The sequence below is a fragment of the Zootoca vivipara genome, chromosome 3 (assembly GCF_963506605.1).
Source record: "Zootoca vivipara chromosome 3, rZooViv1.1, whole genome shotgun sequence".
NCBI classification, from domain to species: Eukaryota; Metazoa; Chordata; class Lepidosauria; order Squamata; family Lacertidae; genus Zootoca; species Zootoca vivipara.
Genome location: NC_083278.1, coordinates 30822622 through 30848112, shown reverse-complemented (window position 1 = coordinate 30848112; position 25491 = coordinate 30822622). Strand labels below are relative to the sequence as shown.

Genomic DNA, 25491 nt, shown 5'->3' with positions numbered 1-25491 from the left:
AGTAGTCCAAGCGCGAGATTGGACTACTGCAATCAGTTCTAGCACCTCTCAGGTGGGCACCATTGTCATTATAAGGGAGGCGTTCATAGTGAGCTCTAGCACCTCTTTTTAAAAAATAGAATAATAGCACTGAATGGTACGCTTTGACCTTGAAACTATGAAACTAGAGCTGATGAAGAATAAACCCAAACAGGGCCTTGTCCTGGATTTCTAAAAACTGGATTGCTATCGGAATTTGTCTTATTATTATTATCAACTTAAAACTTTCTAAAAATTATTCCTGCCAGAGCTCTTGGAATCTTTTCATTTGATTTTCTCAACTCTCCAAGGACTCCAATTTATTTGTAGTGCAGGATTATGGCAGTGCGACTGAATTCATGTAAACAGGGACCCTTTGCCTATACAGTACAATCTAAGTATTAATTTAGGTTTGCCATATGTCTGGAGTTTCCTGGACATAGCCAGGATTCTGCCGTCAGAAACAGTGTCTGGGCGGAAATCACTGAAATATCAGAAGTGCAGAATTTGGTGAATTTCCTTTAAAAAATCTCAAAAACTTCTCTTTGCCAAAAAGAAAGTTCACTTATTGAAATACGGCAACCCTAATTAATCAATTACAAAGAAAAGTAATGGCTCAAAGCCCAAATAAACTCCAATAGGCTAGCTAGGAATAAGGTCAGTATAATATATCAGTATAGATGCTACTAAAGGAGTCAGATGATTGCATTGCCAGAACACAAACTGAAAACTCTATTTTTGGTTTTGGTGCTACCATTGGAAATCCTGATGGTTCAAATTAAATTAATAGACAGAAGAAAACCTCAGTAAAGAAAAAAAAATGTACTGTTGACTTTGGCCCAACGCACACAGCAAATGGGCCTGTGCTTGCTGCTTAAAAACCTCTGAGCAGGTTAATTGTGCTTTATAACATGATCAGAAAAGGTAATTAAAACTCACCTATGGAAATACAACAACAACAACAACAACGTTTATTGTGAGGACCATGCCTGTACACAAATATCAACGCAACAATAATTAAATAGCTTGATCCTGTTGTGGCCAGTGACCCCGGGCAACTGACAAGAAGCTGAACCAGACAGGCATTTTTGTGAGCCACCACTAGGGTTGCCTGACTCAATAGAGGACAGGACTTCTGTGCCTTTAATTGCCCTGCTCTCTTTTGAGTCTGGAAACCTTAAAGAGAAACCAGCAGACCCTTTGCTTGGAAATTAAACAAAGGGTCTGCTGGTTTCTCTTTAAGGTTTCCAGACTCAAAAGAGAGCAGGGCAATTAAAGGCACAGAAGTCCTGTCCTCTATTGAGTCTGGCAACCCTAGCCACCACAGGTACAGTGGTCCTGTGAAAGGGCCTTTGGAAAAACAACAACAACATTCCATGAGTTTCACCTAATTTTTAAATGAAATTTCAAGCAATTGAAGTGTCCATTCATGCATAAGGGAAACAGAAGCAGATTCCACTGAAATATATCTGATGTGGTGCTGGAGGGCTTTTGGTGCTAGTTTTTGCAGTCTTGTCACAGAGAAACGTGGGTTGACATGATCTAGTATGCAAACCGGGCATGTGCTCTGCTCTGAATGTAGGCTTTACCACACACCCAGATCACTGGTTAGCTTGTCTCATACTGTTGACAAAAGCCAGGGACTGCCTCTCCCAGTTGCAACATTGTCTGTGTAGCTTAGATTTTAGCCCCATCACTTTTGCTGTGAGCTTTGGTCCTTAAGTCTTGTTGAATTAAAACAAATTCCGTATGGCTTTCCTTTGGGATTGTGGCTCTTAACTATAAATCCTTTGTTATACTAGGAGCAGGAAAGGAAAATATGTGGTATGAAATAACCATATATTGAGAACATCTCATCTATGGGAAAATGTCTGGTTGTTATAGTTCATGTTTCTCCCCCGATAATGCTGAAAAAGTACAAAAGGCCACATGGCATTGGAATCCATTTTTAAAAATGATATTGTGTATCATAAGCATCATTTCTAAATGAAATGTAGCTGATTTTCTGCTAAAACCACATTTTATATTGAATTGTAGGTCCAAAGAGCAACAAAACACATATGGAAGCTGTCAACATACAATTTAGTTTCCCCAGGGCTGCAGTAAATTAAGAAAGGATCATGTTGTTGTTGTTGTTTTAATTCTCCCTTCTAATGTCTGCCTATCTCTTTCCAATAATCCACCGGGTACCTTGAAGTTTACATTCTAGGCTTTTGGTGACTCAAAACATTTATGGTCTTAAAGGAGAGATGATGACTTGAGAGGCAAGTTACTGAATTTCAGTGTAAAATGTATGTAGCTTCAGAAACATTTTTTTTTGGGGGGGAGGAGAAATATGTTGTACTTCTTTCTCATATACTGTACACAGAACATTCTTTAAGATTTTTTACATCCTGTGTATCAGCACCTGTGTTTTGACACATAAAATATAACAAAAGAAACTGAAATCTGCTTTTGTGGTTTACGTTTTTTTGAGGTTGTAAGGAAACAACATGCTTCTGCTGAAAAGCAATATGTATTTTTATTATTACAGTATTTACTAAGTTTGTATAGTGCCCTTCATCCAAAGATCACAGGGCGGTTCACAACATAAAAATACAAAATGAGAACACAAAATACATAATAAAACAAAAATTTCCCTCTCCCATAAGCACATTTTAAAGTCCATAGAATTTTAATCAGCCCATGGCTTGATTACAGAGAAACAATTTTGCCTGGTGCCTGAAGATATGTAATGAAGGTACCAGGTGAGCCTCCCTGGGGAGAGCATTACACAAGTGGGGAGCCACCACAGAAAAGGCTCACTCTAGTATTGCCACTATCCAGACCTTTTGTGGAGAAGGCACACGAAGAAGGGCTTCAGATGATTATCACAGTGTCCAGGTCGGTTCAAAATGTAGCATGAAATTCATCGAATTATTATGTTTGTTTGTTTGTTTTTAAGTCTAAAGCTGTAAGGTTTATGAAGATATGGATCAGTCCAGGGGTTCCCAAACCATGTTCCTTCATTCATGGCATGTCTGCAAAAATGAAATTAAAAATCATACAGGATATAGCACTGTGCAACAGGCAACAGGCAGAAAAATCAGTGAGTTGTCTGCCAAGATCCTCAGCAATTTTCAAGTGGGAAAGAAAAGTTTAAAAGGTAAAGGTAAAGGGACCTCTGACCATTAGGTCCTGTCGCGGACGACTCTGCGGTTGCGGCGCTCATCTCGCTCTATTGGCCAAGGGAGCCGGTGTACAGCTTCCAGGTCATGTGGCCAGCATGACTAAGCCGCTTCTGGCGTACCAGAGCAGCGCACGGAAATGCCGTTTACCTTCCCGCCGGAGCGGTACCTATTTACTTGCACTTTACGTGCTTTTGAACTGCTAGGTTGGCAGGAGCAGGGACCGAGCAATGGGAGCTCACTCCGCGGGGATTCAAACTGCCAACCTTCTGATCGGCAGGCCCTAGGCTCTGTGGTTTAGACCACAGCGCCACCTGCGTCCCCGAAAGAAAGGTTTAGGAACCATTGGATTAATCCATTAAAGTGTTAGCTAATGGGTTGGTTTTAATGGGTGAGGCTAAAGGCCAAAGTAGATGAGTCAATGGAGGTCTGTGATTGGATCACCATCTCTTTAATTCCTTGTTAAAAGCCACTGTGGGACCACTGGGGCAGGTGGCTAGTCTTTCTTCTCTACCCACCATTTTCCTGATGAAAATCACTTTTACTTCCTGAAGGTGCTGTTTGATCTGTTAGGAAAATATTTGTAGGTGTTCCCTGCAGGGGCAAATAACAACTTTAAGAGGAGAATTTTCCACTAGGAAAGTGGTGGGGGTACAGATCTTCCTTCCCATTGCTTCCATAGCTGTATTTATTTTCTTGGTCTTGGTCCCAGTCTCTCTCTCTCTCTCTCTCCCTCCAAACATTTGAAGAAACAGGAGATCTGATTACAGATTTCAATCATCTAATTTGGGAGGCATCTAATCTGAGAGTTTCACAGTGTAAGAATTGTCCCAAGGGAGTGCTGTTGTTGTGAGTTTTGAGTTTGTCCTCTCCCATTTGATGCTTATCACACAAAGTAATTGAAATGCTATACAGCACATTGTACATTCTGGCATCTAGGCCTTGTTCTGTTTTATTTCTGGGTTTTCTATTTATGCAAGCCTCTTCCTGAATGCGATTAATTAATTTCTTGTTTGCAATAGTTTCTTAAATACCAGTGTGTGTGCTTTCCCCTGTGGAGTCTATTCACAGTAGCCCATCAAGTTTGCATTGTGTACTTCCCATTCATTATACCAGTAAATAGCACATTTTCTCTGCAGCTCTGCTGAGTATATGTCTTATTCCGTGTATAAAAGAGATTGTAAACATTTTGGGACATGGTTCAGATGCTGCTGGGCTCCACTGATGTATAGCACAGAGCACAACTCTAATTATGCAGTGTAACAAATGATCAAGGACATTTTTGGCCTGGTTTAATACACATCAGAATGTGTTAGTGTGATCAGTGGTAGACTGGGCTGAGACAAAATCACTTTAATACAGATGATAACTGTCATTTAGATATAAAAAGAGGTACATTTGTTTGAAAAATCACTGTCCTTTTTGTTCTTTTAATGAAGTCATTTATTAAGGATCCCTGTTTACTTTCCAAGCTATCATCTTTTTTGTGATCATTACAAAGGAATCAAACTGGGATAAAAAGCAGCACTCCTACACACCATTCAGAGCTGGAACTGTATTAAATTGGAATGGTAGGTCAAGTATTTCATGAGCACATTTTCTGCAATGATTACAACATTTTTCTCTTTTTTAAATAATCTGTCAGGCCGCACTGAAAGAATGTGTAAAACATTCCCCTGAAATATTCATAAATCTTTCAAGAGGTTTGCCTTAAAGTGCTTTTCAGATATCATTTTCAGCATGTACAGATAAACCCCAAAGCAACTCTGTCAAATTAATTCTACTAATTCTGACCTTAGCCATGAGAGGGATTTTTTTTAACCATTTGGCTACAGTTAAGTCTTAAGAATGTAGCTCTTTTGACTTTCATTTTTAATGCCAAACAAATGAATTTTAAAGATGGGTTCACATTCACTATAAGCGGTAGGAAGGATAAATGAGCCTTCCTACCCCTAACCCTGATCCCACCTAGGAAATAGTATGAGATAAGGTGTAAAGGCCCATATAACTTCCCCACCATTATCTACCCCCACCCTTTTTGGTGGACAGGTTGCATGGCGCAGCTTACACATATACCTACATCCCACCGTGACGCCCATCCGGACTATACATTTTTAAAAGTACTATACCGCTTTAAACAGTCATGGCTTCCCTCAAAGAATCTTGGGAGCTGTAGGTTGTTAAGGTTGCTGCGGGTTCTTAAGAGGTCCCTATTCCCTTCACAGAGCTACAATTCCCAGAGTTCCCACCCGAGAAGGGAGTTTGACTGTTAAACCATTCTGCAAACATGAGCTCTGTCAGGGGAACAGCGGTCTCCTAACAACTCTCTGCATGGTTTAGCAGTTAGGAGAATGGAAGTCCCAGTGGCAGCCACACGTATTTCTAACTAGTTAATAGCCTGTGATATTTAACAAATGGGGTGGAAAGTGTTGGTGGGAGGAGGCTTCTTTTACCTCCTGGTCCTTCACTCTTACATTCCCAGTTTCCTCACTCAGCCCCTTTGTTCTCAACATCTTGCCCCCCTCCCCAACTAAAGGTGAGATGGAGCAGCTGGTGATGCAATTTCAATGCAGTTTGGGACTGGGCAACAGGTTTCCAGTGGACTCTGCCACACAGTAGAGGAGCTGGCTTGCGGAAGGCTGAGGAGAGGGAATCAATCTGTTTCTGCATTGAAATGTGCATTTGAGTCCATAGTTGTGCAATTCTAAAATGTTTTTCTTTCACAATTTTAATACAGTGGTACCTTGGTTTAAGAACAGTTTGTTTATGAACAAATTGGATTAAGAATGCTGCAAACCTAGAAGTAGGTGTTTTGGTTTGTGAACTTTGCCTTGGAAGCAGAACATGTTCCGCTTCCTGTCGAGTGTGTTCCATTTGTAAATTGAGTCCCCCGCTGCTATGGGAAAGCACACCTTGGTTTAAGAACGGACTTCCAGAACGGATTAAGTTTGTAACCCAAGATACCACTGTATAATTGTTAAATTCTCTCTCTTAGTTGAGAACTGTGTTGGAACATTTAGAGAGCTGGACTATATGGCCCTTGGGGTCCCTTCCAACTCTACTAATCTATGATTCCATGTGTGTGAAAGAGGCTGAATAACCAAGTTCCAACCCATATGTGGGTTCTGGACAGTGCAGATAAGACCAGCTTGCGTTGAAATTCACCAGCAGTACAATGGCCCTAGAGAGGAAGGGGGAGATACACGTCTCCAATGTGTTGCCTCCTTCCTTCCCTCCTCCTGCAGCCAGTATTTGGGTTGGGGTATGTGAAACATTTGAAATTGCATTGCTTCCTCTCCAAGGTTGGGTCCTGGGTCACCGACAAATCCCTTTCCTCTTCCCCTGAACTGCCTGCCTTCCTCCTGTTTCTTATTACTCCATAACAAAGATTATATGAAAAGATTATTCTGGCATGATAATTATTTGTGCTAATGCATCAATGAAAATGGTTTCTTTAGGCAACGTCAGACTTACAAAGGCCTAAGCAGCATGTCAGTTTGAGCTCTTTTAGAATCCCCGAAGAAAGATTTACAGATTGAGGTGCGGAGTTTTCCTTGCAAATTCCCGAAACGTATTTTCTTTACGCATCAATGGGCAAAATTAAATATAGTGTGTAACAAGATTCAATGAAAGAAATTGGGTTTGGAGTGGAATTAAATTAGTAGTGTCAGCTTGGCTTTCCTTTTCCTTTTCCTTTTGCTAGCCAAATGTTTTGAGAAGCTATAGCTACCTTCAAGTTGTAGCAAGTCTTGGTGAAAAATGACAAGGAATTTCCTTCCATGCAAATGCACTTGTAATTTGCAATTCAAAAACCCCTATAGCAGCTTATGGTTTTCTTTAGACTCAGATGGATAAAGAAAGTTCATTTTGCCTGTCAAGCCAACAGCTTAAAAAAATAATTAGAGCTGTGTTGAGCCTTTCTGAGGTACAGTCAAACCTTGGTTGTCGAATGTAATCTGTTTGACAACCAAGGCGTGGCTTCCTATTGGTTGCAAGAGCTTCTTGCACTCAAGCAGAAGCAGTGTTGGATGTTTGGGAGCCAAAACATAAAAAAATGGAGCTGTTCTAGAACCAAGGTTTGACTGTAGTGGGATTTGAGTGGACAACAGTGGGAAGAAAAAGTAACCTTTGGGCTGGTGAAAGTTTTAAAATTTGGGGAGGCAGAGGAGCTTACCAGTAAAGATGAGGGTGGACAGCATTGTTTCTTAAAACCATTCTTAAAAACCACAGAGCACTTGCAGTTAGTGGCTAGCCAGGCCACCATGTTCCTTTCCTATTACCCCTTCTCTTAGTTGAAATGCCACAACATCATGAAGTGGTGCTGTTCTAGATGCTTTGTTTGTGAAGGGGAAGTTGGTGGTGCCCCTTCCGACCCCTCTGAGAATGTCGCCAAAAATGTGGTCTTATTGGTGATGCTGCAAAACTGAGAGGGCTTTCTTCACCCAGCAGTTAAAGAAATTTGTGCACCTATCAAGATAAAATAAATAAATTAATACCCCATGTTTATAAATGGCCTTATTGGGACAAGTAAATAAGTTCTAACATATTTTACAACTGCATGACACTATCCCAGACCTCACAGTGCAGGGGATGGGCGGGTGTCAGAACACTGCCTGGGGGAGGATGTCACTGCCTCTCCCCCTCTCTCAGATATGTGTTGCTGTCCAGAACACACAGAGCATTTACTCAGCCCAGTGGCGTAGCATGGCACAGCAGTGGTTGCCCAGGTGTAAAATTGTTAGGGCTGCACACGCTCCAATGGAGAACAACTTCTCCATGTGAACCAGGAAGTGACCTTTCTAGACAACAGAATGACTCTTCTTTTCTTATATCTGTGCTGTGATCTCCTGGGTGATGTGGATATGTACTCCCATCTGTTTCCCACCCATCCACCGCCACCGTGTGGCCCCGGTTGCTGGCAACCCATGCTATGCCACTGTCTCGGCCACAGCATTCCAGGCATCAGGGTGGGAGGGAGGAAGAGGAGAGCAGATCACTGTCAGAGCAGCAGCCAAAGTAGTAAGGAGGTGGGCAATTTTTTTGAGCAAGTGGATGAGTGAGAATGAGTTCTCTGCATTAACATCTAGACTGGAAAGAAACAAAATTAAGAGCCGTAATGCCTGCCTTGCATTTAAGGTAATCATTACAAGTTGCTGTTTTTTATGCTGAGCCAAAGCAATATGAACTTTAGGAACATGATCACAAGTTTTGGAAAGCTTATGTAATTCTATAGTGGGTGACTAATTGCAATATCCCTCTCCACAGTGGCCATGGCAACTCAGCGTAAAACCGGGTAATTAGGACTACTGATTTCAGAGTGTGATGCACGCATGATTTAGCCATCAATGCAGAAGCTAGTTAAATTAGGCAATTCTGTACTCATTTACCTGAGAACGAACCCTATTGAACTCAGTGGGAATTTATTTTTGCCTAGACACACAAAGACTTGTGCTCTAAAGTTTCTTGGGCATAACCTGTCATCTCCTGCCAGTGTGACCAAACACATTAATTTTGGCATCTTTCAAACAGCTAGTAGTTTGGATGGGGTGAGTTTCTTAAAAGAGATAATTTGATCAGGGTTGCTTTTGAAAGAAAGAATTTTCATTACCTGTGGAATTTCGCTACCCAAATGCACATGGAGTTGTGTACAGGGGGGTGGATGAGTGTCTGGCATACAAGGCCCTTGTTTTCCACACTTCAAATATGCCTTTCCATGTGTGGGGAGGATTCTTCAGACATGGGAAAGGATGGATTGCAGCAATGACTCATCTGCTTTGTCGGACACTGTCGAGTGGAAATCTACAAACGAAACACATAGGTTTTTTTTGTCAATTAGAATCTCAAAACGAGAGTACATGTGATTGCTGTATGTCCTTCCCAGATCTATGTTACATACTTTATATGAGCAAGCTAAAATTATTAGCAAGCATTCCATAATCAGATGACCTATGCACACTGATTGATTTATACACACTGATGGCTACTTTAGACCCACCCAGGTGCCATTTGGTTTAACATTCCCCCTTTGAATAGCAGGCTCATGATCACAAACTGTTTTTGAAAGGCTCTCTGGTTCGAAAGAGGTTTGCTATGTGGCATGAGGGTCTGTTGCTCAGAAAACGCAAGCCCAAAACTCCCTTGGGTGCATGGAACTAGTTGCATAGTTCTCTGGATCCTGCCATAATAAATAAGCTGAGCCTTCAGTTATGAAACCACTAATTTTGTAGTAGTTTTGAGACCAATGGGGCAATTCTGAATTAAGTGCTTTGATTATTGTAACATGCTTTTTTTTTTTTTGCTCCAGAATTATCAACTTGTAGAATGCTAAATTTACTTACGTGGAGCTATGTTGAATGGTAGTCATTGGGAGTTTACTGCCGAGCAAACCTTTTGAAATATAAATGATTATTTATTGGTTTTTTTATATAGAAAAATAGAAGTGCTGAGCTATAATTCTATGGTGAGGGGTGGGGAAAACTGTTCCTCGCAGCTTACCTTGGCTGTTCAAAAGATCAAGTAAACAGCAGATAGAGAGAGTCACATAAATTGCCTCTGTGTTCAAAGGGTATTTGGGCTTAGACGAATTTTTAAGAGTATCTCTGTATATCTTGAGGACTTAAGTAAAACTTGTGGCATCTTAATAGTCATCTCACTGCTGAAATCTAAAAAGAAACCGGCAGGAAACTTAATAATATTAAACATTATTTTAAAGGGAGTTCACTTTGGTTTTGAAGGTTCACCCCCCCCCCAGTTTTGCTTCTCACACAAAAAACACTTTTGTAAATTGAGAAAGCCAAGGTTGTCAGAAGCAAAAGTGTGTGTGTGGGGGGGGGGGTGAGCCTTCAAAACCAAAGTGAACTCCCTTTAAAATAATGTCTCACACATATCTTTATAGTATTCAGGACATATACATCTAATAGATTTCCTGAAATGTCTGCCAGTAAGGTATTCATCTTTTATAGGTAAAATAAAATTATTGAAAGTCCTTGCAACAAAACAGAGAGCCTCATCAGAAGGACTCCTAGAAAAAGGAAGGTAAATGTGGAACGCTGTGGTTTGGTCCAGGTTGTAATAATCTGTAAAAGGTTTTCCAGATCCGACTTGCTAAAGACTATCACATTCAACAATGAATAGCACTATATTATTTCACAATCATTTAAATGAAATTAGAAATTGAACAAATACATATTTTCCTTTCCAGATTCTTCCCCTCCATGAAGCAGTAATTATTTCATATATATTTTTTCATAATATGTGACCATTCCATTCCGCTCCCGAACCGCTTAACTTTCTCAGTTCTCCTTTTTTCACCTTTGCTGGTTTCTCTGTCACTGGAAACATCTTAAAGCAATTTAAAGTGCTACACCTGAATAAACATGTTGTAAAAGTGTTTATGTATTGAAGTGGGTCAGTTCAAGGTACGGTATTTGGCCGCGACTTCTAATTTCTCTTTTTTACTGCAAAAGGGCTGCCAGGAGGAGGAAGTCTGAGCTGAATTAATACATTTGTTACAGTGGAAGTAGAATGGAAACTGCCTTAACCACAAATCAAACTGCCTCTTTCATTTACGCCAATGATAGAAGTTTTTCTAGGAAATATAGACCCTGGCAGAGAGCCACTGTAAGTTTGCCTTTAAAAGGGAAGCCTATATGCTTATTTGTTTAAGGCTTACTCCTATGACTATTAGTAAGTTCTTTCTCAAGCGAGATTGAGTTTAATGTCATGATACATTTGCAAGGCAGATGCTTCTTTCTCAGAGGATTTTAACCATTTCCCACCTCCTACTTTGCTATAGATCAGAGTGACATTGCTGCCAACCAGACTAGCAATTCAGAATTTCTTTTACTATTTTAAGGAATTTTGTACACTTTCCCGTTGTACAGCTGCATAGCTTCACATGACACTGTCTCGGTTTCTGGCGGAACGAAGGGTTCTGTATAATACGTGGAGACACAAAGGTGTTCTGGCTGCCAAAATAAATTCTGTTAAGAGCTGAGGGCTTATTTGTTCGAAATTCATATGGATGCAGCTTTAGTGACTTAGCTCCCCTCCCATTTTTTTTTCATTTTCAACGCCTTCCTCCAACACTCCTCCACCCCCGGTTGCCCCGGAGGGTCAGAGTCTATAATCTAGTGTAGTGCTCAGTCCTGACTGAACAAATATTATAGAGAAATATGTACATCCCCCTGGGAGTAAAACTAGAGTCAATCGTGTACATATTTCAACCTCTGTTATATATTATTCCTTGAAAGACTGAAGCCTCAGCTGTACCTATACTTAAGGCTTTTGGTGAAATTTGAGTAATGCTTTGAAATTATTTATGACTCGAAGCATAAATATGTAGGGTGCCTGCCCTTCTCTTTCGTATTGATTCGTGTCAGGTCTACAGGATTCCCCATCTGCCATTCTTGTTTTCTTAAATTAAGAGGATAGTGGCTTAGAAAAAATGTTGACTACTTTGCCATCACAGTGTGGGATTCTCTTCTAGCGCTATACAGTTTTAAAAATAGATGAGGCTAATCTATGTATGTCTGGCATATCTGCCTTTCACATTACATTTCAGTTGATGGAGCCTGATGAAGTGGACAAGGTGCTTGCAATGATGTGAATAACAACATGTTCCCTTTTCCCTCCTGGCTTATTAAAAGCTTGCTGAGGTGGTACAACCAGGTGGATCCAAGCTGCAGTCAAAGTATCCTTGTGGGAGGGAGCGGTGATGCTACCACACCGGGGGGGGGGGGGAATCAAGCCTGGGACCATTGGTTTGTGACAAAGACCACCCAGTCATGAATGGTCCCTTTTGGGGGAAAGGTTGTGGCTCAACAGTTGCAAATACTTTGGGATGAAACTGATTGCCTTGACCTGTTCCAATTGAGGTTCAGGCCTGGTTATCAATAGGTCTTGGTCATCTCCTTTATCGGGAGAAGGACAGAGGGAATCCATTATTCTTACTTGGTCTCTCAGTAGCTTCTGATACCACTGATTATGGTATCCTCTTGAACCAGCTCTGTGAGATGGGCATTGGGACTACTGTTTTACAGTGTTTCTGGTCCTCTCTCTGGGGTCAAATTCAGAGAAAAACATTGGGGAGTATTTTTGTGGGGTGCTCTGAGGTGCTTCCGGATACAGGGCCATCTCTAAGGCTGGGCTGGGTGGCGCAATGCGCCAGGGTGCCAAGCTCCAGAGGGTGCCTGGTTGGGAGTCTGGGCTGAGCTGGAGCCGCCAGGGACTCCAGGGAAGAGCTGAGAGCTGAACTGAAAGCCTTGCCCGCTTTGCTGCTTTCCCAGCGGCGGCGGCGGCAGTGGAGCTGCCTCCGTCGAGGGGCGGCGCCCCCACCCGCTCAGCCCAGTCCAGCCCAGCCTCCTGCAGCTGCCCGACACCGCACACTCCTTGCGGCGCAGATCACCGTGTCTCCGACAAAGCCGCCTTGACTACCCCACAATAGTCGCACCTCGGCGCTTTGCAGCCTCTCCTCTGCACACATGTTTCGCAAGGGCGCTTCTGCAATGCCCCAGCGTTGCCGCCACCGCCTTTGAATGGCAATTTCCTGCTTCTCCAGGAAGCAGAGCCCGGGTCAGTCGCCCAGTGGAGGGCTGGGTGCCTCCCTCTTCTTTGTCTACCGCTGCTTGCAACTCCCCCCATTTAATGTGGGGAAGAAGACACCTCCTTTCGCGTCTATCTGGCACTTGGTTCCTCGCTGAGGATTTCTCCACCCCCCCCCCACATCCCGGTGTTGTATTTTAGCGCTGCAGCTGCTCCAGGGAGCTTGAGGGGAGGGAGAGTTAAGGGGGGGCACATTCCCCAAATGGGAGAGAGCAGGAACTGCCCCTGTGCAAAGGACCATAGGGGATATTCAAAGTGGCGCAGCGTTTGCAAGATCATCTTTTTGGATCCCAATCCCTGAAGGCGGGGAGGGGCACCGGGAATGTAGCTGGGACGGTGCCACCACTGGGTTCCCCATGGGGCGAAAGCGGCTCCTCCGGTGCAGTGCAGCTGGAAAAGTTGTTGTGTGTAGCTGCTTGGAAGTAAGCACTACTAAGTTGAATGGGGCTTACTTCTGTGTAAGGGTGAAAAGGACTGTGGTTTTAAAAAGGATTATCTAGGCACGTGGGGTGTGTGTGCTAGGGGAATCTTTGCACCACGGCGCCAGATATGCTTAAGAAGGCCCTGTCCGGATACCATTTTGTCCCCAATGCTATTTAACATCCCCATGAAGCCATCCAGGGTGGTTTCTGGGAGATTTGAGGTGAAGTGCCATCTGTACACTAATGATACACAGCTCTATTCCTCTGTAACATATATCAGGATAACATCTGTGTAAGCCCTGGACCAGTGCCTGGAGTCAGTGGGGAGCTGGATCAGGGCCAATAAACTGACTGTGGTTGCTGGCAAGATGGAGGCAATGTGTGTAGGCAGTCCAGATAGCTGTTACTTAGTGCTACAGTGGTACCTTGGTTCTCAAAATTAATCCGTTCCGGAAGTCCGTTCCCAAACCAAAGCGTTCCAAAACCAAGGTGCGCTTTCCCATAGAAAGTAATGCAAAATGGATTAATCCATTCCAGACTTTTAAAAAATCCCTAAAACAGCAATTTAACATGAATTTTACTATCTAACGAGACCATTGATCCATGAAGTGAAAGCAATAAACAATGTACTGCAGTCACACAGTCAATCAGTAGCTGAACTGGGTTCCACACAGTCACAAAAACAAAACAGAAAGAGCCGGAAAAACAAAAACACAAAATAAATAGCAAAACCAGACAGACCTCAGCGTAACACTCAAAACAGAAGCAAGTTTGGCTTTCAAAAAGAGTTTGCAAACCGGAACACGTACTTCTGGGTTTGCAATGTTTGGGTTCCAAGTTGTTTGAGTACCAAGGTATTTGGGAACCAAAGTACCACTTACTTTGAATACAGCATAACAACAATAACAACAATGTTCCAGAGTTATTATTTTAACATGGCTCCTTCACCAATTGGCTTAGCTTATTCTGTGTTTTGGTAAATATGCTTATATTGATTTATTTTGCAGGTAGGAGTATCAACGTGAAATCTGCTGGCCTTATAGGACGGCATGGTCCTCAGTCCAAACAGCCATTCATGGTTGCTTTCTTCAAAGCAAGCGAAGTCCTTTTTCGATCTGTCCGAGCTGCCAATAACAAAAAGAAAAATCAGAACCGCAACAAATCCAGCACGCCACAAGATTCCTCAAGAATGCAGAGTGTTGGGGGTAAGGCAAAGAATGCATAATATATACAGAACATGTAGAGAGCACACAAAACATGTAGATGACACACCCCAGAAAGAATGGGAAGCACAAAGGCCATGTTCACGTATCATGGTAAGAATAAACCATGGTTTACCACGATTAGCAGATTGTTCCTGCTTTCTTCCTCCTGGTTCATGTTTGGAGGGAAAAACTAAAATCCTGAACCTGGGTTTGTAGTTTGTATTGCTCCAAATACAAGATTGCATGTAGCATGGTTGGTAATTGGTTTACTGACCATGATTTGTTGGAGTGATGCAGCAGACATTCCCAGGTTTGCATGTAACAGTAAGCCAGGGTTGTGGCTTTACCCACCTAGTACAAGCCAGAAGGAGACATATAGACCTCTCAGGCACAAGTGGTTGTGCAGTCAAACCCATTACTTTAGACCAGGGGTGCATTGCTTCCCATAGAAGCCAGTGGGGTTTAATCACAGAAGTCAATAGAGTTTCTCTTCTCTCCCTCATACAATGCAATGAGTTCCCCCAACTTCCATGGTGTTGTTATGTTACCAATATCGCAGCCATGCTTTTTAAATGAACAGAAGTAGCTCTTTCACTGAGTCAAATATTCATTCAAAAGCTGTATTTTAATAGTTTCACCCTAAATACAGACTTCCATTGAGAAACAAAAGACTAACTTTTTCTGTTGCTTGATGTTGGACATGCTTAATAGTGCAATTCTATACATGTCTAGTCAGACATGCGGTACTTACTCATAGGTAAATGTGCACATGACTGCAGCCCAGATGTGTAATAACTTAGTTAAACATGCAATAATCCTTAGTATATAGACAAACTCAATCCCATCTCAAATATTTGCTGCTCGCCAATGGATACATTTAGGAGTTTTTATGTATCATTTCCTTGTTCTCCCTTCAAAGTATTTTTCTACTAAACCTAATTCCAGTTCCTAAATTATTTGGGTATAAAGTTTATTCAGCCACAATATCCCATGATTTTGATTCCTAGCAGAATAAACACATGGACCTTGAATCCCTAGTCAGTGAAATTGGATCTTTGGCACCAGATTCTGTATAGTAATGTCACCCTAGCCACTTACCATGCAATGTAATATTGCATCCCACACTTGTCTCTACTAACATGCAGAAATGTAAGGAAGGAATATGGTTTTAATTTAGGGATATATATTTTTTGCATTCTATCTAAGTGTGCGATCAAATTCTCCCCCACCTTCCCCCTATGATTGGATATTGAATGCCTAGTTTCACATCAAGTGTGCTGAGGCTTTATTCACATCTGGGCAGCACTCATCTCTTTTAAAATTGTTTTTAGCATTTTCATAACTGTGGAGAAAGGTGAAAGGATACTTTTACATATATTAGAGGGGTTTGGGGTTTTTTTTGGGGGGGGAAATAAAAATTCACACAGAGCTCATGGGGAGATGGGGACTTCCAAAAAGCTGGTGAGAAAGCAGAGTACACAGTACATTTTTGTGTTTCTGATCTAAACAAAAGCAGGCAGCAAATACTGCACAGCACATTTCTCTCTCTCTCTCCCCATCCTCTGTGCAAGATTAATAGACCGGACTATTTTAGAAAAACTCGAGCAGAAATCAAAGAAGGGAAGCCCCTCAAAGTAGACAGAATTACTCTTATAATGGTAGAAATGCTGTAATGATGAACACTAAGATGCCAAAACAGAATCAGTAACCAAGTAGATGTTAACATGGTTGGACACTGAGTGGGCACAAAAGATGCATTGACATTCTTAGAAAATCAGTTCATGAGGCAGGGGGAAAGGAGTCTTTCCTTGATCTGTCGTCTTATTATAAAAAGTAAGCTGGAGACTTAAAACACCCTTTTGACTATGAACATTCTGGAAAATTGAAATCAATAGAAGTTGCAGGTATGTAATATTTTATACCCATTTCTCTTAAAGTTCAAAGTTATTAACTCATTGTAAATATGGGGAAATTACAGCAATAATAGCGCTACAGGTAGGGTGCAGGACACGCAGAACAGACTGGGACAGCCAGAAGGGTTTGATAATAATGTTTTCACTAGTTTAAATGCCAATAGACTCAACTATATGACCAGCCAGGGAGGTTTGTCAACAAAGATACATGATGTTGATGAAGAGCCTATAGCGCTTTCTATTATATTGCCGTTTGCATCATGAACACTACCCTATGTCTGTGTGCCTTGATCACAATGATACTTTATGCAGGTTGATGAAAGAAAATCCATCATGCTACTTGCTTTTTGGCAAGGGGAGATAATTAGCTGTTTTTTTCTAAATAAAACAGGCATGCAATTACAATTATATTACCATATCATAGCTGGTTATGGCAGCAGCCAATGCCTGGCCAGCCAGCAAGGCACTGCCCATCAGGTGGGGGCTCTGATTGGCTCATTTGAAGCTGGCATTCTGGCGGGAAGTCCTGCCCTGAGATCGTGCCAACCGGGGGAATTCCCAAATGGCCGGCAAACATGCGTGAGCTAATTGCTGGGATGGCAGCAGAGGTGAGGGGCCGCAACCGCCACCCACCTGAAAAAGGTGAATGCCCATAACTGTCATACTTTATGGGCAGGTTGATTTAGGTGCTATTATATTCCCACCCAATGATGCCTTTACAACTGAGCCTCTTGCCTGCCCAAGGTTTTGAGGGAAAATGAGGCTGTAATCTTACATCTACTCACCTGGAAGGAAGCTCCATTGAACTCAGTGAGATGTACTTCTAAGTAGACATGTATAAGAGTCTGCTGTTAATATAATTCTTTTAAAGCTCCTCTGCTAATATTACGGTAGTCAGTAATAGTGGTAGTCAGCATGACTTGCAATTGCCTGAAACACTTCATGTATCAAAAGCAGGTTTCCTGCTATTTACTCATATCAAGATGTTTGTAATATCTAAGGAGGAAATAATGGATGCTTTGAACCATAGAAATATTTATACATTTTATTTCCTTTCCGCAGATTATAACACAAGTGAGCAGAAACAAGCCTGTAAAAAACACGAACTGTACGTGAGCTTCAGAGACCTAGGCTGGCAGGTAGGGGCAATGATCAATCCTATTATAGACAGCAAAAAATAATAATAATGGCAACTGGTGCTTAGGATTCAGGAGGAGGGATGTTAAACATGAATCCTGGCAACAGATCTTGAAATTCAGTTTATAACTCATTCCATAGTAATTATGCTGGTTTTGGTGAGCTGCAAAAGGAAAGTACCTGATCATTTTTCAGGTAATCAAGTTATCCCAGATTAATAAATATTGTTTCATAGAAAATTGATATGCCAACAATTTAGAGACAGGAAAGTAGTGTTGGGCCTCACTCTTGTTTATTTCTAATAGTTTCAAAGCAAGGGTCAGTAGCTGCCAGTGGGGTTGTGTTGCTCTGCTAGCTTCCCAACAACAGTGTGGTGTTGCTAGACCAAGCTGTCTGCTACCTTGCCCCCTCCCCCTTTCAGGAATTGACAGCAATGTGCAACTAGCAGAGCAGAAGATCGCCAGTACAATGCTTTGCAGGCAACGGTGGAATATTTGTAAAGTTCGCACATTAATCCACTGGCATCTACCCAGGACCTGGAAGAGCTGGGACCATTACTGTATACCAGGGATGTCCAACAGGTTGATTGCGATCTACCGGTCAATCATGGGTCGCCCCTGGTTGATCGCGTGATCCTGATCGGTCGCCGCCCCGCCCCCCTGCAACAACTTTGGGTCTTCCTCTCCCCAAAAAGCTCAACAACTTTGGTCAATACAATGGGTAGATCACTGCCATTTTTTTTTTTAGTGGTAGTAGATAACAGTCTCTTGGAAGTTGGACATCCCTGCTGTATACATTTCTGGTTGGAATTCAATATTCATATGTGTTTATTTTTTTTCTCATTTGACACCTCAACTTCCTTAACATATCTCTCTTACCTGCAAACTATAGATCATTTTAGATTGGAAGTACTGAGTTTGTACTTAAAAGTTCTGTCGTTTGTTGCCTAGGATTGGATTATAGCTCCAGAGGGTTACGCTGCCTTTTATTGTGATGGAGAATGCTCCTTTCCTCTCAATGCACACATGAATGCAACAAATCATGCCATAGTGCAGACTCTGGTACGTATGCATCCCTAAATGTAATGAGTGCCACCCAGGAAAAGAGGTGGAATTACGGTATGTCTAAATTGAACCAATGGAATGTAAATACATTATCTCATAGATATCAGCTGCTTGCATCAGTCTTTCTCAGGAGACAATGGAAGAGTGTGCCTTTGGGGGTAAAGTCAAACTGTTGGAACGTTGCAGCGCCTGCTGTGGCTGTAGATGCCAATCAAGTTGGGCTTATTACTTGTAACTACTGCCTGCTGCATTTGCAGCACCAAAGTGGGCATAAGCCTTGGCAGCCCAGACAGCAATACCCCCTTCTCAGCTTCACTGATGCTGTCCAAAGGAAAGGAAAGGAAAACATTTGGCATTGGATACCAGCAGAGTTTGGCTTAAGCGTACTCATTATTTGGGAGACAGCATCACACACACACATTTTCTGGGCTTGCCCCTATTTCTTTGTCTTCCCCTGCTTCAGCAGTTTTCAATGCAAAGGCAAGAAAATATCCAGAAACCTCTCTACTGTGCTAACATTTCATTCCAAGCAGATTAATATTTAAAACAAAGCACATAATCATATTTCTGTAAGAAACTCCTGAAGCACTGTTATACAGTAACATTCCCATGAAATTTTAAAATTTTGACTTGGTCATTCATTTTCAGGACCAAACTACATGTACCTGCTTTCCCACCCCAACTGCAGAGCTGATAACACTTTTAGCAGGTTTATTTAGAGCTAGAAAAAAGGGATCAAAGGGAAATGATTACCCTGTTCCAGCAGAAACCCCGCCACCCAGCTTGCTTTTAAACTTGCAAGGAAAAAGTGTCCTGAGATCTGATCATGAATATCTTGTCCCTCCAGCTGTCATCTTCCAATTTCTATGTACATTTCATTAATTGCAGCAAAAGTCTGGCATGTTCCACTTCAAATTATGAATGTTAGAATTATTCAGCATAGAGTGCAGTTTGGGGAACTAATTGCTCATGCACACAACTTGTGATAAAGTCCTTTCCACTGTGATCACATTACTCTGATAAGGGTCAGCCTTTTGTTTTTGGCAATTAGTCCTTGGGATTCCTACATGGCAGACTGGCTTATTGTAGCAAGTGTTTTCTAGCATACTTACTGCATGGGAGTTGGGCTCCAAGATTGTAGCAAACAGACACCTCTATGCTGACAATGCCAATAAGTATCTTTCCTCTATAGGACACTCGCTGTGAAACAATAAAAAAAGGGCCTTGTGATAATAAGCATTTCCAATTTTAAAAATATTTTAAGACATTTACTGTTCATTTCCCTAGCCTTCACCTAAGTGAAGGTTTCAACCAGGCTGTTTCCAATGAGGTTTGTAGCTTTCCAAGAAAGAGTTTAATTAACCACACTTTGAAAAAAGAAAAAAAACAGCCGCCAGCTTAACTTTCTCACACACCACAGCTGAATCAGGCTGCACATGGTTAATGCATGCCTTTGGGATGTATTTGGCTTATTTGAACTTGGAAATTCCTGAGTCAATTGATTGTGTATACACACACACACACTATGTCAAATGTGAGACATTAAAGTAATTTCTTTCTAACCTTATGCCAGCAGTGGCTATTAGATGTGAGCACCTAGTATGACGATTGCAGAATGTGCAAAATCTAGAAATATTCGTTATTTAGGTTAGAAATAGAGGAACAATTTCAAGGCAAAGGGGTTACAAATCAGGCATTACACGCTGGGAAAATTCACATTCCTAAGTGCATTCTTTAACTTTGGCAGTACAGTCATACCTTGGTTTAAGTACGCTTCGTTTTGAATACTTTTCAGTTTAAGTACTCCGCGGACCCGTCTGGAATGGATTAATCCACTTTCCATTACTTTCAATGGGAAAGTTCGCTTCAGGTTAAGTACGCTTCAGGTTAAGTACAGAACCAATTGTGTACTTAAACCGAGGTACCATTGTATTACTGCTGACCACTATTCTTATTAATCTGTTCCATCTTCAAATGAGAAAGAGACAAGAAATGATAAAATGAAAATTGTGCTTCCCCTTGCCCCCAAAAGTGGGAAGCCCGTGATAGTTCCACAGTCCCTAAAAAATAAAACTAGACACACATGTTCCCAACAGTTTCCATCTTATTTATTAAACAACCTTAGGAAATGCATGTGCATTTTACGTACTTCTACTAAACACTGTGTGTGTGTGTGTGTTTAAAGGATTTATGATTGTTTGAAAAGATCTCTTCGTGGTAACAGTTATATAAAAGCTGTTTCCCGATTGCCTGTTCTGTGTTCTCTGGCAAAGACTACAGACTTCTATCACTGCTGGGCAGATGGCTATAACAGATTTTAACAGTCTTACCAAACAAACGAAACTTATTACTGCTGAAGTTTTTATCCTGGCTTTAATACTCTTTTGTCCTTCCTATTACAACTCCCTTCTCTATGGCCTCCTTGCTTTCCAACTCACCCAACATGTGCAGAATATTATTCCTAACATGCTTTCAAGTACAAAAGACCCTGTATTTTCCCTCCGTCACCAGTTTTCCACTACCTTTCCCATTCATTTCAGGAAGCTGTTCAGCATTGCCTTCCATATGGTTATCCAAGCCCATTTCATGGAATGGCTTCCTCTAGTCTTTTCCCTGCTTCTTCCAAAAAACAATCACATATGCAGTGGTTTCACCCCACCCTTGCCAGCGCTACTGGAGCACCGTAACATACTTACATTGGCTGGAATCCTGAGTTTGCTCCTGCTGGCTGGCAGAACCTCTGAGTTGAGCTCCATTCACTGGTGCCCGCTGTGGCTGAAGGAGAAATCAGTGGAATTTAAGTATAGCCATTGCCTACTTGTTGCATTAATTGCAATGGAATCTAAGTACAACTAACTTAGTCTAGCTCTAACCCAAATCCAATGAAGTTGTCCCATTAGCACAAGGATCTCCACTTGCACAGTGGGACGTCCAATCCCTTTTTCTCCACACCTAGCCCCAGAGCCCATCCGAAGGTGCATGGGGGACTCATGGGGAGAAGGGAGGGGATTTTCTGTAGTGCAAATCCATGACCAGCTGGGAAACCTTCATGGGATACAATCCAATGTACCTACTGTATGTCAATGCAAGCAGAAAGTGTGGATATAACTCTATAGTTCTACCTTGGATCTCAAATGCCTTGGCTCCCGAACAAATCGGCTCCCAAACAATTGAAACCCAGAAGTGATTGTTCTGGTTTTTGAGCTTTCTTTGTAACCCAAACGTTCGGCGAGGCTTCCTGCAGCCAATCGGAAGCCGCCCTTTGGTTTCTGAATGTTTTGGAAGTCAGACGGACTTCCGGAATGGATTCCGTTCGACTTTCAAGGTACGACTGCACAAGTAAAGGCTTAGTTTAACTACGGCTGGATCTAGACACATTAAAAAAACCAAACTGTTTCAGTTAAATGCCTTGCAAACTTCATACAAGGAAATCCCATTGGCGAAAAACGGGACTCCACAGCACCATCTGGTGTCACAGTGTTATAACCCATATAATTGCTTTATCTTTATGAATGTAGCTGAGTCCTACCTCTCTCTCTTCCTTTTCCAGGTCCATTTGATGTTTCCTGATCATGTCCCTAAGCCTTGCTGTGCCCCAACGAAACTGAATGCAATCTCTGTGCTCTATTTTGATGACAGTTCGAATGTTATTTTGAAAAAGTACAGAAACATGGTGGTGCGATCATGTGGTTGCCACTAGAATCGGTTTGTAAAGAAGAAGATTCTCAATAATATCTTTTTTCCTTAATTATATTAAAGGTGATAGAATGCCTTTAAGGAAACGAGGACCTTAAACAACTTATTCTAGTTTATTTCATTTTTCATTCATGTACAGTATTATGTACATAGTAGCTTTAATTTATTTAAAGGTATATAGTTTCTTTTGTATGAATGATATTGCAAACGCTTTATTATATTAGTATGTACTAGAATATTGAAGGCAGATTTTCAGCTAATCATGCTGAGATTTATTTCATTTTTAAAAAATAACATAAAAATAAAGCCTTTGCATAGTTCTCTCTCTCACTCTCTCTTTAACTCAGAAACCCCAGAACTCCCGTGACTGTTTTATATTGTTAAAGGAAATTGAATACATTTGGCTACATTGTGCCAATGAAAACTCTGGCGGGCTATTTATTTAGAAAAGGCACTGAGGAAAGGCTGAAAGAGAGAGAGAGAGAGAAAAATGCTTAGCTAAAAACAATTCTCCTTTTAGAAGTTCTACTCCATTAGATAAAGAAAAACGCTGAACCGTGTTTAAATAAATAAATTGCATTTTAAATGTAGGGGCTGAAAGATTGCACATAATTGTTAAAGCTATTTTCTTTAGCAGGAGGAGTGTAACCGTAGGTGCTATGTAACCTCTATTTGCTTGTGGGTTGCAAATTTTTCTGGAGTCATTAAGCTTTTGGGGGTTGCTTGTTGCCTGGGTCCATAGCTTTTGAAGTTACGGGAGTGGGGCAGGGTGGAATGTAGAGGAACAACCTTCTTACCTCAAGTAAATGCTATTGGTCTATTAAACCATAACGCTACTGCGATGGATTTGTTTGTGTTTATCGACCAAAACAAAACACATGAGCCAGTGAGTGAGTTAATGAAATGGAGAATAAGCAGAGAATAACCCCCCCTGCCTGCCCCAAATGCCCTCAAACCAGTCCTCACAGAGCATTATTTAAGCGAAGAAGAATGCTCATTTACTTATTTCTTGGATTACTTAATCTCACCTTCAAGCATTATTTAATAGGATTTGTGTCTGTGACGGGGAAGTGAGGGTGCACACTGTTGCAGAAAAATGTGGTCAGCTGTATGGCATTTCAGAAAAGTTACTTTATCTCACTTACAAATAACATTTATTCCTGTTTTTTTAAAAAAGTCTTTCAAAAATCTGTTGAAATACTAAACAATTACTTCTGTTAGAGTTCTTTTTGACAAAAAACCCCCGCCCATTCCAGCTGCTTTTAACTATGTTTTTAATTTACCACAAAGCCTTACTTAGTTAAACTGCAGTTCATGTACTGTAATGCATTTTAATATAGGTATCTTTTATAACTTGCTGTTTTGAAGAGAAATCATGAAGGTTAAAATTAATCTGAGAAGCATTTAAAAAGGAAACGGATTTGCCTGTGATTTAGATAGATTAAAGGTTGTGGTTATTTGGAACTGAATTTATTTTAAATAAAGTTTGAAAAGTGTATTTTGGGTACATTAAGTAATATATTTTTGAATAAAGGTGTACCATTTTGAGTGTATGAAATTGAAGATTATATTATTCTTTTAAATGTTCTGTTGAAATACAAGTCTATATTTTAAGATCTAATAAATCTGAAACCTTTGTTTGCTCTGCCATGCCTTTTTTCTTTCTTGGCTATATTATATGGAAAACTTGCTGAACAGGAATAACCCATTAATATCCAGAGTTGGCTCCTTCTGACCAGCGATGGAGCTTCCGTTCATGGGAGGAGAGTTCCACTTACGGAATAGATCCTTCTGAGCATAGAACAGAATTTTTGGATTGACTCCATAGTTACTTAAGTTTTCAAACTGAGTACATCTGCTCAGGAAGAATATAAACAACACATTGACAGAAGTGCAAACATTACGAAGCATCAGTTAAGGTTCTGCAGTTCCAACCCACCATTACAATTGCATGCATCATCAGTGAAAAGATATTGTGAACAAGGAAAGACAAAAACCAAGCCCACGCCCCTCTCCTTATGCTTTGCTACCATTGCTTCCGTTTAGGGGGAAAAAAAGAAATTGGAACAATAATTTTCACATGCCCCAAAGGCTTGTATTTGCTATACGCTACTGGGACTTTAGTTGCACATGCGTCCAAGCATACCTCTTTCTCACAGTAGCTAATAAAACACTTTCCATGTGTCTGTCAATTTGAAAAAATACTTTTATAACATTTCCTTTCAAGTCAATGGCCAAGTTCATTACATTTTCATGCAAGATTCTTAAAGAGAGTTTTCTTGGTCCAGTTTTAATTAGTTTTAACTTTCTGGCTCCTGAGAGACCACAGTGAGTTCCTGATTATATTCCCAAAGCAGCTAACTAAATATGAAACAAACTACAGGAAACGACATCTTGCTGCTACAAGAGCTAATTGCAGTTTAATAGGCAAGTACTAATCTACTTGATTCAATTTACTTTTGAGCCCATCATTTTGTAACCCTTTTGGAAGCTACTAGTTTGTCTTAAATAGAACTAAATTTTGAGAAAATTAAATCCCTTGCATTTCTTGAGGCAGTTGATGTAAGACGCTAGAAACGGCACTGCAAAGAGTAAATAAAAAAACTCGTGAGCATGTCATAACTCCTCATGAAAAGTAATACCAAATTAGCAATCTTCTCCTTTCAAACAAAAATAAAGGCAAACCTTAGACAAATTGATTAGCTCCTATGCATTTAATACAATATTCTAGTCCAGATGTCTCTGCTATATCAGACTGGAGCTAGTGCGAGTGGTGGCTCCACTGCTCCACTCAGACCCAGTCCTCCCACTTGAGAGTTAGGGTTGCTGTCTTAGTTAAGCGGGCCGCCACCCTTACTCTTCATTTCCCCCAAGCTCCTGCGTCCACAATAGCACCCAGCCTTGTTCGCCAACATCCATTATGTCATCGGGAGGGCAGCTCTGTAGCTCTATGCCACAAGACAGAGAAATGAGAAGTGGTGTTGCTACCCATAGCAAGTCTCGCCTTTGAAAAATGGTCAGATAATTTTTCCACCTGCTGGAGAAGTCTGATGAATTCCCCACCCCAGTTTCTCTCTCTGCCCAGAAATAGTGTGGGGAATTCTGAAAGGAGCACAGCTTGCCTTTGTGCCATGCATTTTTGTTGCAGTGTTGTGTTATTAAATAACAGGATGTTTGTTTCTCTCCACTTCAGCAGACAGAGCTTACTTGCTGTCCACTGTGATATTATCTGCTTTATTATTTAAGGCTAACAGCTCTCCTAGGGA

The 25491-nt window shown here is 41.2% G+C and overlaps 1 protein-coding gene across 2 annotated transcripts in view; it reads left to right on the top strand.

The window, feature by feature from the left end:
* BMP5 (bone morphogenetic protein 5) overlaps positions 1 to 23892 on the top strand; it is a 55796-nt gene extending 31904 nt beyond the window's left edge. For both annotated transcript variants that reach the window (XM_035109772.2, XM_035109771.2), the window contains 4 exons: positions 14218 to 14415; positions 17391 to 17467; positions 18416 to 18526; positions 22080 to 23892. In XM_035109772.2, coding sequence (XP_034965663.1) covers positions 14218 to 14415; positions 17391 to 17467; positions 18416 to 18526; positions 22080 to 22229 — 536 coding nt within the window. In that variant the 3' untranslated portion in view covers positions 22230 to 23892. The remainder of the gene's footprint in view (positions 1 to 14217; positions 14416 to 17390; positions 17468 to 18415; positions 18527 to 22079) is intronic.
* The last annotated feature ends 1599 nt before the right edge of the window (positions 23893 to 25491 follow it).